A 20599-nucleotide genomic window follows, 5' to 3' on the forward strand; every position below is an offset into this window, starting at 1 on the left:
GAGAAACTCAGAGAAGCCAGTTGTTAGTTCCCTTTCTGGCAGCCTGGCTATTTATTGTTGTGTCATGTACTGAAACATCAAAGGTGATTGGATAACTTTTGAGTCTATATTAGTTTCTACTTGCTGCTATAATAATGTATCACAAACATAGTAGCTTAAACAACATGAGACTATATGATTTTACAATTCTGTGTCCTGGGGTGTTCCTTTCTGAAGCTCTAAGGGCAAGACTGCATTCCTTTCTGAAGCTCTAAGGGCAAATCTATAACTTGGCCCTTTACAGCTTCCAAAGGCTGCCTACATTTTTTGACATGTGACTACCCTCTTTGTCTCCAAATCCAGGCATGTAGCATCTCTCTGTCTTACAAAATGACATCTTTTTTAAAAAATATTTTTTAGTTGTTGATGTACCTTTATTTTTTATTTATTTATATGTGGTTCCGAGGATCGAACCTAGTGCCTCACATATGCTAGGCAAGCACTCTGCCACTGAGCCACAACCCCAGCTCACAAAATGACATCTTTTTTGCCTCTCTCTTCCATTCTGAAGGACCCTCTGAAAAGATGGGTCTCATCTCTGAAGTGGCCTCTCCTCCCGAGAGCCCCGAGCAGCCCTCACTTGACCTGGCCTCAGCCATCAGCAACTGGGTTCAATTTGAAGACGACACACCCTGGGCCAGCACCTCACCATCTCCTAAAGAAACAGGTGGGGCAGGCAGGAAGAAAAGTTCTATCTTGGTATTCTTTGTCCCACAAGAATAATTTCCTCATTTTTCTGTTTGTAAGGCAATGTTTTCTGGTTTAACTTTATACAAATTATTTGTTTTTCAAATATATTTTCAACACCAATAAAATGATTTTTAAGAAGATATAAAACATGGTTCAACCATATAATAAACATTTCAATTTTTACATAATAATTTGCACCTTTATGTATACTTTTCATATGTAAGTATGAGCTTTTCAGTGAATTATTGTGCTACTCAAAGGAGCATGGATGATGTGACAGGTCCAATCGGCTTCCACTCTGGCTGGGGACGGTGGAAAAGACCCTTTTTGAATACCTAACATTGCTAAGGCACTGATCTAAGCATTTATACATGCAGTGGAAAGTTATTGAACTCTGGTACTATGGTTCGAATGTTTTGTCTCTCTAAATTTGTTGAAATCAAATCCCCAATATGTTGATATTAAAAGGAGGGAAGACTTTGGGAGGTGAATAGGTCACGAGGATGGAATCCTTGTGATTGGGAGTAGTGCCTTTATAAAAGATACTTGAAGGAGCTGTCCCCACATTTGACAACATAGTGTTTGTCCTTTGTGCTATGTGAGGGCACAGCTAAAATTAAGGAATGGGTCCTCACCAGACCCTGAATCTGTTAGTGCCTTGATCTCAGACTTCCCAGTTTCTAGAATGGTGAGCAATAAATTTCTATTGTTCATAAATTTCCCAGTCTAAGGCATTTTGTTATGGCAGCAGAAACAGACTAAGAAAATAGTAATGAATAAGTACAGAAGTATATATTTTTTAATTTTTAACAGGATACTTTTTTTCAGTACTGGAGATTAAACCTGAGAGCTTTGCATAAGCTAGGCAAGTGCCCTACCACTGAGCAACATCCCAGATCTTTTATTTTGTTACTGTTATTTTGAGACAGAGCCTCACTGAGTTGCCCAGGCTGAACTTAAACTCACAGTCCTTCTGCCTTGGCTTCCCAAGTAGCTAGGATTGCAGGCATGTGCCACCATGCCCAGCTAATAAGATATATTTATTGAATACTTACTCTCTTAGGCACCATGATAAATACTTTAACTCTGTCATCTCATATACTCTTTATAGTAATCATATGAAAAATAGAGCAAAAAATAGGTAATTCATTGTATGAATTACCCATATACAGTTTTCCAGTACCTTAGCAATGGTCAATCAGATGGCTTTCAACGTTTTTTGTGGGGGAGATGGGGTGCTAGAAATGGAATCCAGGGACACATACATGCTATGCAAGTGCTCTACCACTGAGCCACACCCCCAGTCCCAGCTTTTATGAATTATATTCATAATATGAATTATATTCATAATATGAATTATATACATATTTGTATGAGGAGACTGAAATGGGTAGTGGTTTGGGAATGTGCTCAACGTTGTGCGCTAGGAAGCAGCAGAAGAGAACTCCATTAACTGACCCCAGAATATTGGAGCAGCATAGGGTGTGCTGTGTAATTTGTGCCTTTCTCTTCCTTTTGTTGCTGCTCTAGAGCCTTCTGCTCCTTTCTTACAGGGGAGGTGAGGCCAGGCATAGGAGGCGAAAGGTAGGTGGGATTGTGTTTCTCCACTTGCCCTAAAATAGCCATACCTTTAGGTCACTGATTATATTCATAGCATTCAGATTTTTTACATCTTTTTCATATCTTACCTTTAGCCTCATCAAAGATTTTGTGGTTGCTCAAAACTGTTTATATATCAGATGGGTCAGTTTGCTTCTCTTCCCCATTTGTTATTGTAAAACTAATTTTGGGGTAAGTCTTAATTATGTTGCCCCCGTCTAAGGATTCTATCCTATTTACAATGGTTTTAATGTATTGGTAAAACTTTATTCTTTAAGGCTACAGTTGCCTATTGACCCCAGGGACTTGCCAAGGGGTCTGTATGGTCAAAATTATTTTCATAGTAATTCTAAGATGTTATTTGCCCTTTTTACTGCATTGGCATTTGCATTGATGGTACAGAAGTAATGATGAGTTAAATTTCTGGCCTTTATGTACTCATAATAAAGAAAACCCTTCAATTTCACTTAACAGTATACTTGATGAAGTAGTACAAAGTATTAATTTTACTGAATCTTGATTCTTCAGTATATCTTTTTTCATATCCTTTGTAATATATTGGGAAATAAACAAAACACTTTTGCTCCATAACAAAATGTAGTGGTTATTTGAAGGGTGCTTATCTTGTAAAAATTGGAGTATAAATTGTTTTTTAAAAATTTAATCATTTAAAAATGAGAATTATTTAAAATTATTTTTAAAAATTAAAACAATGCAAAAATATACTCAATGAAAACAATATCCATATTTTAAAGACAAGATCCAGTTAATACTTGCATGACTCTGATACACTAATCCTGGTTCATTCCAGTAAAACTTTATTTATAAAAATAGGTGATTAACCATTTGACTATAGTTTGCTGCTTTGATTTTTTGAAATTATTACATTAGAGTATCAGTTTATAACTGAGTTTTTTGCATCCCCTTAAATTTTGTACCCAAGGCAAGTGTATCACTTGTTTTACCCTAATCCCAGCCCTGAAGTGTTCTAAAGATATGAGATTTATTAGTATTGCTAGAAAAAAAATCAAGAAATGACAACTTTAAAATGCATGAAAGCATAATTTTGGCTTGAAAATTGCTCAGACATTAATATCCCATCTTTTTCATGTATGAAAAGTTCACTCAACCTTGCCTTAGGAGGAGCCTGTAGGATGATTTGCCAGCAGACTTGATTCTTGATGAGTAGGCAAACAGCATGAATAAGCTTGGTGTAGGACTAGCCCTGCAAGCAGACACACACACACACACACACACACACACACACACACACTTTTTCTTACACACGCAGTGCTTCTAACCTGTAAGTCTAAGAACCACAGAGGATTCTGCAACAGAAGAGTAGTTTTTTTTTTAAAAAAAAAAAAAAGAGAGGAAATAAATTAAGAGTCAAATCCTAAATCTCCTGCTAGTATCCAGTTTGACTCATTAGTGAACCTACTAAATAAAAGGCTGCAGAATACATTCCTTTTACTCAAACTCCCTAAGTTTCCTCCCTTAGGGTATGTCTAACAATGAGGAAGAGTGGTTGGTAGAACTGAAACCAAGTGATAAGCAGAAGAAGCTAGGCCTTTAGGCCACTCAGCATGGATAATGTGACATTGCTCAAGTTAGACTGTTCTATTCAGAAGGTTGTTAGGCAACTCAGACTTTAATTTGAATCTGAAACATCTGGATACATGTGCTGTGTCAATAATACCACATATATAACTATAGTCATTACACAGAAATAACCCTGATGTGCAGCAAATATCCTCCTGCTGATAGACATCTTGAGACTTCTTGCACACACTGCTGTATGCCCTGTTCATTGGCTGTGTTTAATTTTGAGATATGATAGGCTGAATAACAGTACCAAAAGACATTAGGTCCTAGTTCCTGGAACCTAAAAATCTTATTTGGAAAAAGGGTCTTTGCAGATGTGATTAAGGATTCTGAGATGGGGAGATGATCCTGGGTTATCTGTGGGGTCGCTAAATACAAATATGTGCATTTTTATAAAAGAGTGCCAGAGGGAGCTTTTGCCCACACAGAGAAGACAATGTGAAGGTAGAACTTAAAGATTTGAAGATGTTGGTCTTAAAGATTAGAGTGATAAAGCCATAGTCAAGGAATACCAGGAGCTATCAGAAACTGAAAGAGGCAAGGAACAAATTTTCCCCTGAGCCTCTGGAGGGAATATGGATCTGCTGACATTTTGATTTTGGCAAAGGGGTTCTGATTTCAGACTTCTGGCCTTTAGAACCATGAGAAAATAAATTAGTTGTTGTAAGTTATCAAGGAAACTAATGCACTGTTTCTAAAATTTTTTTTGTTGTTGCTTTGGTGTGTGTGTGTGTGTGTGTGTTGGGGTTTGAACTCAGGAGTGCTTTACCATCCTCTGTCCTTTTTATTTCTTTATTTTGAGATAGGGTCTCACCAAGTTGCTGAGGCTGCAATCTTCCTGCCTTGGCATCCTGAATTGCTGGGATTACAGGCACAGGAACCCAACCTCTAGATTATTATTCTTTTTTTTTCCAATTCTAAATTCTTAAAGTGGAACCATTTGCATAAGGCTGAAAATAAGTCAGTGTGGGCCAGAGGGCATCTCTAATAGCACGGCCATTTGTTAAGTTCTATGCTTGCCACTATGCTTTATCTCCAAGCCTTACAACCCTTTATAATTTATTCATTGAATCACTGCATATTAAGTCCTTATTCTCTGCAGTTTTGCTAGGTGTGGGTATTCAAAGACATATTTACTGCTCAGAATATAACAAACATTGAGCTTCTTCCTGGGTCCTCTGGTAGGAAACAACCTGTGCCCTCATGATTTCCTCCATCTGCTTCTAGTTGATAGTCAACTGCATGTCTTTTCATGCATGTCTTTCTACCACAGCATGTCTTTTTGTTGTTAATGTTTTTCATTTCATGGTAGCTGAGAATTTGGAACTAGCACTGAAAAAGCAAAGGAAGAGGTAGGTGTTGAAAGAATTACTTGCCTGAGAGTTTCATTTTTATAGCCAGATCCATCTATTGTCTTTTCTTGTGAAAAATTAAATCAGAACTCAAAGCACTTTTCCTTGTTAGTTATCATTTACTTTTGGAGCTTCCTCAAAGCTCCTACTCAAATTTTCCCTAAACTAGTGGTGCCTACTTAGAAAATTCACAGAAAGGTGCCCAATTTACATAAGATGCGTGGCCATCTCGTGCTTTTTAGTCTAATCTGACAACAACAAAAAATGATTTGTGCATCAATTTCTGACTTATCTACTACCCCTATCAAATACTGTTCTTTATTCATTAATTTCCATAGGTCAGGTCCTGGATCTTTTTGGTGCCACAGTTGCATTTTTTGTGTATCAAGCAAACTTTTTTAGTATGGATAACTCAGAAGTGAAATGGAATTGGGACAAGAAAAATGTTAAGACATGCTGTGTTTAAACATGAAAGTGATTTGAAATCTTCATTGTAAGTGTGGGCTATATAGGTTTGTCTCCATGCATGTAGGAGATGAAATTCAGCCAGAGAAAGTAATTCTTGGCCTCAGCTACCTTCCTAATCACACCAGTATCGCCACAGCAAGCTGATTCCTATAATAGATAATTGCAATGTTCAGTTTCTTCCATTCCCTTGTCTTATTTGCTTCTGTTAAGTAACCAGACTTTCAAATCAAATACTCTGGAGTCAGAAGAAAAGAAAGGGTTGTTTTTCCTGGTTCCATGACATGCAGTATGCCTGTGGATTTCCATTTCTATGAGAAGGTTGAGATCTTGTCCTGAGGGAAATGTGAGAGGGAGGAAGAGAAGTGGGACTGATAGTACTGTTCTATCCTTGATTTGTGGAAGGAAAAGTTTAGCTAGCTATTTCATACCTGAATATCCTGATTTGCAAAGAGAGTTGGGTAACACAGGATATTACATACAAAGGAGTGGCCATGTGGAGAAATCATATCTGGGATACTTCTTTCCTTCCCTCACTTTTTTTCACTCTTTGAAGTTTGACAAATAAAGAGCAAAGAAAAAAAAACCAACTAAACAAACAAACACAAAAGAATATATCTTTTAAGCTGTTCTACCTAAGAATAAAGCCAAGGGAGCATTGGATTTCAGCCTGGAATGGGAATGTACTATTTGTCCTAATTAAAATGCAAGGAGGCTGTAGGCACAGTGGAATCAGGGACAAAGAGACTGTCATTAGTGGCACAGCTTTTAGTTTTATGGCATTTAAATGGCCAGAAGTTGCACTGAGGAGTTTAGAGAAGCCAGGGAATTGTTAGTCCCCACCTTGGTGACCTGGCTACTTATTTTATTGTGCACTGACACATAATAAGGTTGATTGGATAACTAGGAGCAACCATTAGTGGGGAAAACAACTCCAGAAATACTTAAATCCATCAAAGGAACAACTTTCTTTTGGACTTTAACTAGGGCAGGATTTGGAGTGAATAAGTACCATCGTGATTGGTCTAGGGAAAAGGAGGTACACGATGATATTTAGAAATATATGATTAAAATAAAGTGAGAGCAACAAAAATCTTTTTTATAACCACTATTATGGGAAGGAGAGCTGCATCAATTCTTTGGACTTGAGGATAGTGGGAATAAGGGGGCAAATAAAATTATGCTCTTTAAATTTGTTGTGAATATTGTTTACTCTAAATCCCTTAAATATGGCAGAGGACAAATATAGGGTCCATCTCTTTGACTTAATAAGGCGATTTTGAGTTGGGCCATGTTCTCTTCAGAGGATTTTTATTTAGACTTTAAATATAAAATACTTAAACTTTCACACTTAAATTAGCCACCAGAACATTGTTCACATTTCAGTTTGAAAATGCCATACTATGCAGGGTAATACAGTGAAAAATATAAAAAAATTTGACTGAAAATTCCTTTGCTACACCCTGGGCTAGATGCAGAGATATTCTGCTAGATAATGTGTAGAATCAAAGAGTAAAACAAACAAGCAAAGTCTGGCAAATCTGTTCAAATTCAATTGAATCTTCTTACTGTTGTCTAAAGAAATATTTTTGAAAAAGTAACCTAAATTAACTGTTTTTTCCCCCCCACATTGGGTCCTTTAGAAATAGTGATCCTGACTTTTCCTAGAGGAAAAAAAGTTTTATTAATTTATAGAAGGCCTCCTCTACCTCTAAAATGTCACTGTGCATCAGGAAGAATGTTGTGGTCAGCTTACCTGTAACCTAAAATGGTTATAAAGATTCTTGCTAGGCAAAGATTTAGGATATGCTTACAAATGCCTGCAGACAACTTGAAAGAGCAAAGTTCATCCTCGAAATCAAGAAGGAAAAAAAAAAAGGGCACTAAATTAAGGTTTCCTGTTCACTCATCATGTTATGCACTGATCTTCTTCCACAGACATGGCAATTTTTCGGCAAGGCCAAGGCTGAATTGGACCCATTATGCAGATACTGCAGGATGTGCATAATTACAAATATAAAAAACCTTTCATTTCCAGAGTACTTGTCCCATAGCCCAAGCAAAACACTAGTATTCCCTTGTGCTTCAAACTTCTTCCTTAAAAGCTTGGGCTAAGGCTTTCCCATTGTGTCTGGGGAAGCTAATTATCTGGGCAAGAGAAAGAACTACTTGTTTGGAGGAGGATCAGAAATGACATCAGCCATGTAAGAGGAAGGCAAGGGTGACAACTGAGAGATTTCATCCCAAAGATTAGCCCAGTGGTTCATTTCTATTATGTTGTTCATTCTGGCTACTGGGGGTGGGTGGTGGGTGGGGGGTGTCTTAAGATCCCAACCTTTGAGTGAATATGTAGACCAGGCCTTTTACATTTTGCATGCATATGTATTTCCCTCCTCAACAGAGGCAGTCTTATTTCTTTTAATACCTTGAATTGTTCTGTGCTTCTAAATGACATTTCTAAAGGATATACCCAGGAATAAATTTCAGCAGAGCCTTTCCTCTCTGCTGGTCTCCACTCTGCTCTTACCACTCTGCCTCTCTTATTGTTCCGGACAAGTTCATTGCTGCTCTTGCTGTTTTTTCTGCCCTGAGGATTCTTCCTTCACATTTTCATTCAGAATTTTGTGCAAGTGTTGCTTCCTCAAGGAGATCCAGAACATTCTATGCCCATTCGTCAGCTTTTTCATGCTTTAAATTTCTTTACAGCTTGTGCCTCTAACTGAATTTGGTCTTATATTAACTATTTTGCCTACTCATTAGGAGGAACTTATTCAGGGAGGAACTTCATTTCTCTGATTTACTCTCTCTGTTAGAATATGGTGTGTGGAACATAGTATGTGCTTACTTAATATGTGTTGACTCAGTGAATGAAAAGATGAAAGGTGTATATAAAATCTATTGTAGTATACCTAAGTGACCCTCACTTAGGTATACTACAATACATTTTTACCTGGGAGACTACATTTTTAAGAAGCACACTTAAAACGGTCTGCTATATTTTTGTTTTATTTAAAGGCACTATCATGCCGTGGGAGAGGGGAAGTGCTCTCAAAGTAAAATTTTCCAGTTTTCTAAGAGGAACCTTAAAATTTTAACTTCAGTATTTTCCTCTTCCAGGAAATGTTCCAACTCACCCAGGGAGGCTTTGTGGCCTATCTTAATATGCAATGTGGAACATAAAACACAATAAACTACCCAAGCATGTATCAATTAACTAGGGCATTCATGCAAAAAATATTTAGGTGCTGGGAATACAATTATGGAAAAGCTGGACACAGTTCCTGCTCTCTGTGTGTTGAGGTTACCTAAACAGTTGGGCAATCTGTTACTGATGAAGCCTTCTGGGAGTGAACAAGAGCTCCTCTGAACCAGTACTGGGGACAGCTGCTTCATATTGCCAACTATGAAATAGCAGGAGAGCCACAAATGAAGAATGGAATTAGATCTGTTTTGTATTCACTGATCGGGACCTTCACAGCACTGAAAAAAAAAGAAATCATCTAGTCTAGTGATTAGACAGCAAAATAAAAATAAAGGACATGACATCAAAACATATGTAAGTATTTAGCATTTTAATCTACCCAGGATCCCAAAGGAGAAAAAGAGAAAAATATTGTATTAGCTGACAATTTATAACCTTACCAGTGTTGCACTGTGTGATAGTGCCTGTTCAAGTCACTGTGAGTACAGCTGAATTTTCTTGCCTCATGAAGCACACATTCTGCTGGGGGAGCCATGCCAGAAACACCATAAAGGTAGATGTAGAGTAAGTGTGGTAGGTAATGTGATGAGTGGAAAGGAGGGAAAAGTGAGGCAGAGGAACAGAATGTGGTGAAGAGGTTGTGATTTTTTTTTTTTTTTTTTTAATAACGCAGGGATTTACTTCTCAAGAAGAAAATATGAGTGAAAAAACTGAGGGAAGAGAAGAAGTGAGTGAACCTAGCAGAATTTAGGGAGGCACCTTTTATACAGGTCCCTTTTAAGCAGGAACAGCAGGTGAAAAGCACAGAAGGTGGTTTTGTTTGTGATCTGTGACTGAAGCAGAGTGAATGGTGGGGTGGGGGAGGTGAGGCCTGAAGGTTAAGCAGCCTGAAGCGCCTGGGTCCTTGGAGGGCAGGTGAGGGCTTTGAGTTTTATTATGGCTAAAGTGGGAGCCATTGGAAGGTTTTCAACAAGGCATTCATGATCCAACTTCTGTTTGTTTGTCTTTGTAATAATGGGAATTAAACCCAGGGACCTCTGAGCTATAAAAAATAATTTTTTTTTAATTGATAAGGCTGTACTCAAACTTGAAATCATCCTGAGTAGCTGGGATTATGGGCCTGAACCACTATGCCCAGCCCAACTTCAGTTGAACTTTATTAAGGCTGTGTTCCTTGCTGTAGTATAGTAGCTGAAAATGGCATGGTTAAGAATCGACTGAGAGGAAGATAGATGTGTAACCACGAAGGTCGAGGTAGGAAGCCAGTGCGTTGATCCAGGCTAGGGAAGATGGTGGCTTGGTTCAGGGTGGTAGCTTGGAGATAGCTGGACATGATTTGTAATCCAAATAAAATTTTTGAAAGTAGAAGTAACAGAACTTGTGGGTCAAATATGAAAAGAATTGAGGATGACATAATGGTTTCATTCTGATCGCTGAAAGGATAAAAGGACTGGTTTGGCAGGAATAATAGTAACTTAGTTTTGAACATGTGAAGTTAGAGATCTAAATGGAGATTTCAAATACATGAAGACATACGGCCAATCTGGAAATGATAACTACCACCATTTCACCCATTTTGAACAATTCTTTTGTCCCAAGCACTTTTACCAAGGGCTTTGTTAGTATTAACTTAATCTCCTAATGAAGTTTGTGCTCTTAGTCCCATTTTACAGGTGAGAAAATAGAGAAGCAGATTAATTAAGTAATTTGACCCCAGCTTCAGGTCGGAGTCCATCCTGTGAGCCTGGCAATCTTGATTTAGGGCCCTTTAAGTTTCATAGGAAAGGAGAAGAGGCAGATTTTGATCTTCCTTTCGCTTTATTCTTTGTTGGGTGGATGTGATTATAAAGCATAGTGATGGCAGCAACCCACTGCTGTCTGGCTCAGGCATCAAAGGTCTGGCCCCTGGGAGAAGAGCCAGATCCAGGCTCAATAAAGATACTTTTTCTCTCATTTCAACTAAGCTTATGGCCTAAGGACATTACTAAGAACCTAAAGAAAATAACTCATCCAAGATTTTGAAGCTATCAAGAAAGCGTATTAGACCAAAGGAGGACAGTTTATGAGCTATAGGAACTTTGCCTGTCCCCATCACATTATTCCTAGTTTCTCTTTGAAGAAGAACAAGTATGAAGAGCCAATGTGAAAATATGAATAATTAGAATAACTTCCTTTTTTGACTAATCAGTCTTTTTTTGATATGTGGTTTTAATGAGTTTCAGTCACTATTAAATACATACAAAAATATTTAAAATGTATATTAAATTATAAAGAACAACACCCAGTTTTTAGGATATTGTCATCAAACAGAAGTCCCCCTGGATTGCATTCCTGTCTTCATCATACCCTTTTCCCTCTCCCCTGTATCACCACCTTCCTGAGCTTCATGATAACAACTACATTGCTTTTTTTTTTTTTTTTTGACAGCTTACTACCTACATGTGCATCAAGAATGATATAACTTAATTTAGGCTGGTGTTGAACTTTGAATAAATGGAATAATGCTGTAGTTATTATTTTGTGATTTGCTCCTTTAACACATAATTTGTGATCTTTGCCCATGTCATTACCTGGTGTTGTAATTCCTTTAGTTATTGTTGCTCTGTATCCTGCTACATTAATAAATTAATCATACACCTTGATTAATTTATCCATGTTGTTCTTTTATTGATGGACATTTGGGTTGATTCCACTTACTGACAGTTAAGAATATGCTTTAATGAAAATTTTTGTTTTGTTTCATTTTTCCCTGAGTGTTTTAACCTATATCCGATTGAACATGTGCAAGTGTTTTTTCATATGAAAAAGTAGGAGGGGAATTGCTGCATCGTGGGATGTATTCATCATCAAGTTCATCAGATAATACCAAATCATTTTCAAAAGCAGTTCCTATTTATTCTCCTACTGAGTATATCTGTGGTTCCATTTCCCTGCCTAGGTTTGGGACTGTGATGCTTCTTTTGTCAGAAGGAGGAAGAAAGGAAGGAGAAAGAATACATTTTCATGGATTTCTTTTCAGTTACTATGCTTGAGATACCTTGGGATTTCACATTTGACAAGTAAAATCTTTTACAAGTTCTGGGAAATTCTCAGCCAGCATTTTTTCAATTTTTGCCCCTCTCCTATTTTCTTTCTTTTAGGAGCTCAGATTAGATATCAATGAGAGAAGGTCAGTCTTCCCTCCATGTTTTTATTCCTCTCTCATATTTTCATTATTTTTTTAAGGAATTTTTTTTATTATTCTTTCTTTTTCTCTCTCATATTTTCATCCTTGGTCTTTGTTGTCCATTCAGTTTTGTGATTATGGTAGCATAGTTTTTCTTCTCCAGAGATTCATTTTTTGAATTCTCCATGCTCCTTTTTCATATTCTTAATTTCTTGTTTCCTGAAACTTCTTAAACATAGTTATATTTTCTGCTTAATAATTCTAGTGTCTGAATTATTTTCGAGTCTGATTCTGATTCTATCTATGCCCTGCTTCCAATACCTGGCTTGCCCCTTTTCATGGCAACTTTATTTCTTATGTATTTAGTGATTTATTATTTATATTTACTAGGTGCACATTGAGATACCTTGGGATTTCACATTTGACAAGTAAAATCTTTTACAAGTTCTGGGAAATTCTCAGCCAGCATTTTTTCAATTTTTGCCCCTCAATTTTAGGGACATTCTGCCTGAGAAGCCTGGTTTAAAGATATCTTCCTCCAGAAAGGACTAATATATGCTTTTCTTGAGAAACTAAGGCCACTATTAACTGGAGATATTTCAGCTAAAGTCTCAGACTGGAGGATTTTCAGGCCACAAAAGCAGTTCTAAATGCAAAATCTTTGTGGGACAGGTGATAATATTTTTTTCTCTCTACCCTGGACCCAAACCTAAGGCAGATCATTTTTTTTTTGCTATCTCCAGCAGGAGAGTACAAGTTATTCCTAATTTATTCATTCAGTCTATTGGGAATTCTCATTTATGTATCACATCATCTGTTAGATTTATATCTTGTATTGGCCCTGGGTTTTTTCTCCTTCACCTTCTTCACATGAGACTTAAAATACTCAGATCCGGGGCTGGGGTTGTGACTTAGTGGTAGAGTGCTTGCCTGGCACATGTGAAGCACTGGGTTCAATTCTCAGCACCACATTAAAAAAATAAAGAAAAGTATTGTGTCCATCTATAATTAAAAAATATTTTAAAAAATACTCAGACTCAAGGGTCTCTGGTTTATTCACAATCCTCAGAGTGCATGTGAAAATTAGGTTATATGCTCTGCTTATGTTTCTGTTTCCACCTTTCACTTAGCTTTTGTTAATTCTTTGCTCTCTTGCTAGCCCTGTGATATGTTTTAAATAATATTATTGCATTTTGCCTAATATTTAAATTTTTCCCTTGGGTATAGGTCATAGGTTTTGGGGGGTTTGTTTGTTTGTTTGGTTTTGGTTTTTTGGTACTGGGGTTTTTTTGGTACTAATTGTTGTTTTGGTTTTCTGGCTAGGAGAAGTGACTGCATCTCTTGGAAAGTTTCTTAACCTCTGAATTTTTTTTCCCTCTGTATGAAATAAGACTATTTCCTTCTTCTCAGAATTGATAGATGAAGCTACCAGGAGCACTGTACCACTAAGTTACACTTCCAGTCCTTTTTTATTTTTATCTTGAGACAGAGTCTTGCTAAATTGCAGAGTTTGGCCTCAATCTTATAATCTTCCTGCCTCAGCCTCCAGAGTTTGCTGTGATTAAGACATCTACCACTACCTAGTAATATAGACTATTATGGAATGATTTATAGTGCTTCTACAAACATGACCAACAAATATTAAGTGCCTGGTATTATTCTAGAAATGGGAGTATAGAAGTAAATAAACATCCCAGTTTCCTAAGGAGCTTGAGTTCAAGTATGGAAGGCATGTTGGTCAGTAATGACTCTAAGGGAAATAAAGCAGAGAAAGGGACCTTGCATCTTTGGAGACAACAGCTCAAGAATTTGAAAAGGAGGTGACATTTTTTAAAGAAAAGAAGATGTGAGCTATGAATCCTCCAGAGAAAAGATATGAATGTTTTATAAATGCCTAAGAAAATAATGAATGCAAATTCTTCCTTATGTTATACTATGTCAGAAATATTGCTGTTTGTTCTTTTTTTTTCCTGGTAAATCATTACTTTTTCTTTGTGTTTCTTAATCTAATTGTTGTTTTGGTTTTCTGGCTAGGAGAAGTGACTGCATCTCTTGGAGAGTTTCTTAACCTCTGAATTTTTTTTTTCTCTCTGTATGAAATAAGACTATTTCCTGCTTCTCAGAATTGATAGATGAAGCTACCTAAAATTTGTGAAAGGTCTGACCTTTGAATGGCTACTCAATAAATGGTAGTTTCCTTCATTTTTGTTCCTTTCTGGTTCACATTCTTTTCAGCACTCTATGGTAAATTTGTAGTGATTATTCTTAAGCAGCACCATGGAGAAAGCATGTGGTAGGTAGTTAACTGAGGACAATTAAGAGAATTAGAAAGTTTGATATAAAGAGAAAGAAAACACACAAAACAGTTTTTGAAGTGGTTTTGAAAGGCTGACTTAGTATTCTGGGATAAGGAGATAAAGCCTAGTTCTATGCATTTTTCCCTTAAAGATATTTTTTGCTGTATCACAGCAGGCCCAGTAAATCTCCATTTTAATATTTAACAGTCTGCAGAGTCTTCATTTATTGTCAAACTCAAACCAAGCATAGGCATATCACATACATGTACAAATATGGTTTCATATCTATTCTTTTTTTAAATTAATTTTTGTTTTTTAGTTGTTGATAGATCTTTATTTTATTTATTTATACACGGTGCTGAGATTCAAACCCAGTACCTCACACATGCCAGGCAAGTGAACTACCACTGAGCCCCAGCCCCAGCCCCTCATATCTACTCTTATCCATTAACCCAAACTTGCTCTAATTTTCCAATGTCAATTGGTGAGTTTTTTTGAGATTATTGGTGTGCCACTAAAAATAAAGGAAATGGTGAAACTATAAGACTTATGTATATTGGGCTTAGATGAAGCTGAAATCTAAATTTAGAAATAAAATTAGATCCTAGAGTAACTCATACTCCTATGAGATTTTCTTTCATTCAAGTATCCGGAGACCTGAGTTTTAGTGCTGATTTTGATAGTGTCTCTTCATGGAGTCAAAGTCAGTTTTCCCTGTCTGTATCATGAGAAATTCTTCCTGTATTTCTTACCTTGTATGGCTACTGAGATTTCAAAGGATCTAAGTGACATCAAAGCAAGACAAGCACTAATGATAAACAAAGGACAGCTATTCATATTGTATCCTCTTGGCTTTTGGTCTGTTTTCAGCCCTCCCATTGACCATGCCCTGCTGGACATGTCCTTCTTTTGACTCCTTGAGGAGATGCCCTCTGACCTCCGAGAGCAGCTGGACAACCCACTCTGAAGACACTAGCAGTCCTAGCATTGGCCCTTCGCACACAGACCTGCAACTTGTCAATGCTGAGGAGCAGACAAGTGGCAGAGCTTCGGGGGCTGACTCAACTGGTAAGCTAGAGTTCCAATCACTTTGCAAATCATTTAACATTCCCAGGTCCTCTTTAAGGGCCTCTTTAATCTCTACAACCAGCCTTGTTTGCAGAATGAGTTCAGGGGTAGTCATCTAGTCAAAAAGCTAGCATCCAGAGTGGTTTGAAATTACACTAGGAAAATGTATAAACAGATTGACTGATTGGTTGGCTGATTATTCATTTTGGGAAACCATTTGACAGCATATCTTAATGTGTTATTTTCTTTCGGCTTGGTATAAGCACCATTTCTGTGGATTTATTTTCTCCTTGGATTACTAAAGTGTGTGATTTGCACAGGGCTGAATCTTTCATCCTACCACCCACGCGTCTTGCTTCTTCAGCAGCAGGGAGGTGAATTTAAGTGAAGAGAAGAAATGTTAAGCAGAATGAAGATCAGGATTCAGCCACTGTATTTAAGGATACACATCATTTTGCAGTTAAATGCTTATTCTGTTGTCTTATAATCGGGCTCTATGTTGGTCTGTGATGTCCCATGGGCTCATTTATTAAACTTTCCAGTAGGCATAAGATAAAATGCTGATTGTATTTGCATGTAGAATATGGACCTGCCAACAAGCATTGCATTATGGGTGAGACTTGGAATGGTATTGGAAAGATGTGTGTTCTTTGTTCTTGGTTATTTGGCCCAAAGGATTGTTTTCCTCTGAAAGTGATAAAGAATTACTGCTAGTTTCTGTGTTGAAGAAGTTATACTTATGTCAACAAAATTTGTTTTTCCTTTTCAAAAATATTGTTTAGGAGTAGTTCTTCAGATCATTTTTTTTTTAATTTGCATAGCATTTGCCCTCATGCTGTGTACTCTTAGGTTCTAAAAATATTAAAAATGATCCTTCTTGTAGACTAAAGGGTTCAGACAGGATTTTTTTGGTATTTGATAAAATTACAGAGTATCCTAGTTCATCACAGGCTGTCTTCACAAACACAGTTCTTCACAGCATTTTGTCTTCATGGATACTTCTTCAATTCTTGTAAATCTGAAACATGATTTATAAGGATTATAAGCCCACAACCTCCTTTCTACTGTGGGGACCAGCTACTGGACTGGAAGGCCCTGGTACTGACTAAGACTGTTAGGAAGATGGGCTTAAGCATACATCTTTATTCTTGTTGCTCTTGTTACCCTCAGCCTCCATTCCAAGGCTTCCTGGGGAGGAAGTATACATATTGGTTTAGAGTGTCTGATTCCAGAGTCAGACTCGGGTTTAAGTCCTGGTTCTGCAATCTACCAGCTGTGTGGCCTGGGACAACTTCCTTACTCACCCCCCTACCCCTCACCCGCCGTCGTACTAGGCTGCATCCCTAGGTACAACCCCAGCCCAAGATCCTTACTATTTTTATGACTCAGTTTCCTCCTCTGAAAAATGGGGATAATAATAGTATGTACCTTACTGGAGTTGTTCTCAGCTCCAGTAAGACAATTTAATGCCTGACACAGAATTATAATGATGTCACTTCTTCCCTTTTCTGCTGCAGGGTTCTTATTGCTTTGGAAAAATGCAAAATGGACCCCTCACTGAGGAAAAAGTGAGAACATCTAAGTTCAGACTCCTTTTTTCATTGGCCTCTATACTTTCTCATTAGATGAAGTTTGCTTTAACTCTTGGAGGTTTAAGTGATAAAAATCAATGTCCTAGCTGTCGCGACCCCTTGCCCGCAAGGAAGACGCAACTCAGGAATCTTCTTTCAGCAGTTTATTCAGGCCTTTGATATTTCTTCTTCTCCTCCCCGGATGCCCCTCTCAGCCTTAATAAAGCATCTCAAGCCCCAATGCAAAGCTGCCACGTGGAGCTTTCTCATAGGGTGGTGAAAAATCATGTGCCAACTCTCCCAAATAAGGAGTTGTTTGTCACAGACCACAGCGGAGCCAGCGCCATCTTGTAATGGCGACCATAGTCTGCAGAAACGGCAGAAGCGGCTCACCACACCTAGCCTCAATCTGATGACCACCTCCTTTTCCTCCTCCTTCTCATCATCATCAAACCCAGGATATGGGTTCATTTAACCACTGAGCTATAACCCAAACCTTGAACTGGACATTATTAATCTGTCTCCAAAGTTTTAAATTATTTTTAGCAACTCCCTTTTCTAAAGTCATCTTAAGTGTAACAGTTCACATCAAGAAAACCTCTTGCCTGGTCCCTGTTATTTTGGTCAGGGTCCTGGCAGGAAGCATATGGTGCCCTCAAAAGGGTTATTTGGAGAGGATTTAATGAAGAGAATGCTTACAGAGGAAGAAGAGTTGGAATCAACAAAGAGCCAACCTGGCCTCTCCCTGGCTACACAGTGTGTAAGGATAATGGCTAGGCAGATGCTTTGTGCATCATCTCTGTGTAGAAAGGCATTATGATGCCCCAGGTGAGCCTGTTTCCCTTGGCCTCTGTTGGTTGGTAGTGGGCTTCAGTGACCTGAGGTGCACCTTCTTCTCTGTCATCTGTGCAAGATTTCTGCTGGGATTTGGCAGCTCTATAGGACATTCTGATGCCCAGCATGGTTGTGGAGGGAAAGACTCTGTGATCAGCCTACACTTTGTTCTCATTTTCTCACCAAGGGTATAATTAGAGGAGGAAGGTAAACAAACCCCCTCACTTTGGTTAGAGTGTGGTATGGAGCTGAAGAGTGGTGTGGATGTTTGCTCTGGGGTTCTGCTCCACAGGACAAACATAATGGCAGGAAAATAGGAATGGGTAAGATTCCCCAAAACACTCTCTTCTCTCTCACCCATCTCTGCAGTTCCCCTTGGCCTAGATGAGATAGGTACAACCCTGTCATCTTCATAAGTCACAGTAGCTATGTAATGCCACTGGGTTTACATGGGTTTATAAACAATAAGAGGATCAAGGAAGTAAAAACAACCTCTGTCTTTGAAGTCCATTCGAACCAGGGAAGAAAAAAAACATAAAAATATTTGCAATAGCACAAACTGCTGTTGAGTGCTAGGCTTTGGTTTGAGTTTTCTTTTACATATAAGAAAAGTGTAGATTTAAGTGTGGGATTAGATTGTGCAGATATATGCAAACTGAGGAGTGTCAAGACTGAATGAAGCACATAGCAGATGTTTTAATGATTGTTGAATGGATCCTTGAATGAACAGTAAGAGATTGCAGGTAGAAAGAGTCATCTGAATCCCAGACTTTTGTATCTCATTCAAATTTAAGAGTCTAGTATTCTCCAAAGTATATCCCATGAAGAGGCCCAAGAAAAACCAGGATGTTGGGGGGGGCCTATGTGTTAGGTCTTGCTGTGCTCCCTATGTTGGAGATAACATACTAATGTTATTAGTATTATTAGGGATTTTGAAAAAGTCCTGAAATGATTTTCATGAATTATGTATATAATTTACTTATGTATGTGTGTGTCTATATAGTTATATATTGTATATACTTGTGTGTATGTGTTTGTGTATTTAGTTTACTACTTGGTCAGATCTCAATGTACAGAAACTCAAACACATAAATTGGTAAATTATACTTGGAATTATATGCCTTTGCTAAAGTGTTGGAAAACCAGAAAACTCGGGGGAAAAAAAATTTAAAGAGCATACCTGGGCTACTTAGCTTTATAAAGTTAGCTCCCACTTTGACCCATGCTCTGCTGAACCTCTTGGCCTCTTAATTTTTTTTTTTTTAATTGTAGATCCCACAAACCTAAGACTACATTTTGCCAAACTTACTTTGTATGTAAAACCTCATGGACTTTAAAACAAATTTAGACCAGATGTTCTTGTTTCATTTTCATATAGCTGATTGTGGAATTCTGCCAGAGCAGTAGGTTATCCCTAGAGATTTCAGACTCATGTTTTCCTCAGATATAAGCATTTATATCAGGTAGGGAGGTGTGGACTAAAACCCCTAAGTTTTGTGATAATGACTTGTTAGCTGCTCAGGAAATTTCTCTTTTCATTATTTGTTCACGCACCCTGAGGCAGGGCTGCCTGTATCTTTACAGCATGATCCTCTGTTGCCTGCTTTGTTCTAATCCTGGCAGAGCTTGAACTAGAATCAGCGGCCCAGATTCACAGGTAAATAGTGCTTATCATATTCATGATGGAATTACAGGGAACTTCTGTTGGCACATCTGCATTTTCTGATTTTTTTTTTTAACTTTGAACATACTTTTCTTGGAAGAAAAGACAAATCAATAGTTTTTTAAAAAATTCTTCCCTCTAGCTGCAAATTTCTGAAATACTCATATTCTTTTTGAACAATATGGGAGAGCAGCATAATACATTTTTTAAAACAAATTAGATCTTTCATGAACAAATACAAATTTTGGCCTCATTTCTTTTCCTGTATATTCTTGTGTCCATTAGTTGTGCATTTTGGATTTTAATCAGGATTAAAAAACAAAAACATTCTAATGGTTGCTTTCTTTGAAAGTTTCTCCATAGAGGTTTGGAAGTTCCTCAGAATACAAATGTTTACTGAGTTCCTACCATATAACAGTCACTGAAAATGAGAAGAAAAGTAAGTTATGTGGTATTTTCCTATGAAGAACTGATTGCCAATAAACAGATTATTTGCCATTAAAAGGATTTCTATATATAATTTTTAAAATTATGTCTAATAATACCATATCTCTATGTGCCAGGAATGTACTAAACACTTTATACATATATTATCTCAACCTTCACAATCTTGAAAAATTACTTTTCATTTTATGGATGCAGAAACAACAGCAAAGTCATAGCTAGAAAAAGGTAGAGTTGGGATTCAGTCAAAGTCTCCCTCAGCTCACCCTGCCCTGTGCCTGGTGTGCTGTGGACAGCTGGTATCTTGAGATACAGGGAGTTGTGGGAAGGAATCATTGCAGAGTCTTTCACAGGCCTGGTGCTGCTTCCTTGGCACTTCCCAGGAGCTACATGCAAACTTCCCTTTGTCCTTCCCTGAACCATGAAGGAACCATGTCCATTTTATATCCCCAGCACACTGCCTAGCAGAGTGAAATGACACAGTAGATCTTTGTGGGATAAATCAATTGTTCTGATATAGGGCTAGAGAGCCTTCATTCCCAAACCTGTCCTCCAAGTACGTAAACTTAAGTGTGTTTGCTCATTGAAAAGTAATTTTATGACT

General features: G+C 37.7%; 1 protein-coding gene across 5 annotated transcripts in view; it reads left to right on the forward strand.

Moving 5' to 3' along the window:
* Nucleotides 1-20599, forward strand: part of Ston2 (stonin 2) — a 129723-nt gene that overhangs the window by 33329 nt on the left and 75795 nt on the right. For 4 of the 5 annotated variants that reach the window (XM_071607628.1, XM_071607631.1, XM_071607629.1 and 1 more), the window contains exons 4-5: nucleotides 551-706; nucleotides 15286-15483. In XM_071607628.1, the coding sequence (XP_071463729.1) occupies nucleotides 551-706; nucleotides 15286-15483 (354 nt within the window). The remainder of the gene's footprint in view (nucleotides 1-550; nucleotides 707-15285; nucleotides 15484-20599) is intronic. The other variant, XM_071607632.1, reaches the window with a different exon arrangement.

The sequence above is a fragment of the Marmota flaviventris genome, chromosome 2 (assembly GCF_047511675.1).
Source record: "Marmota flaviventris isolate mMarFla1 chromosome 2, mMarFla1.hap1, whole genome shotgun sequence".
NCBI classification, from domain to species: Eukaryota; Metazoa; Chordata; class Mammalia; order Rodentia; family Sciuridae; genus Marmota; species Marmota flaviventris.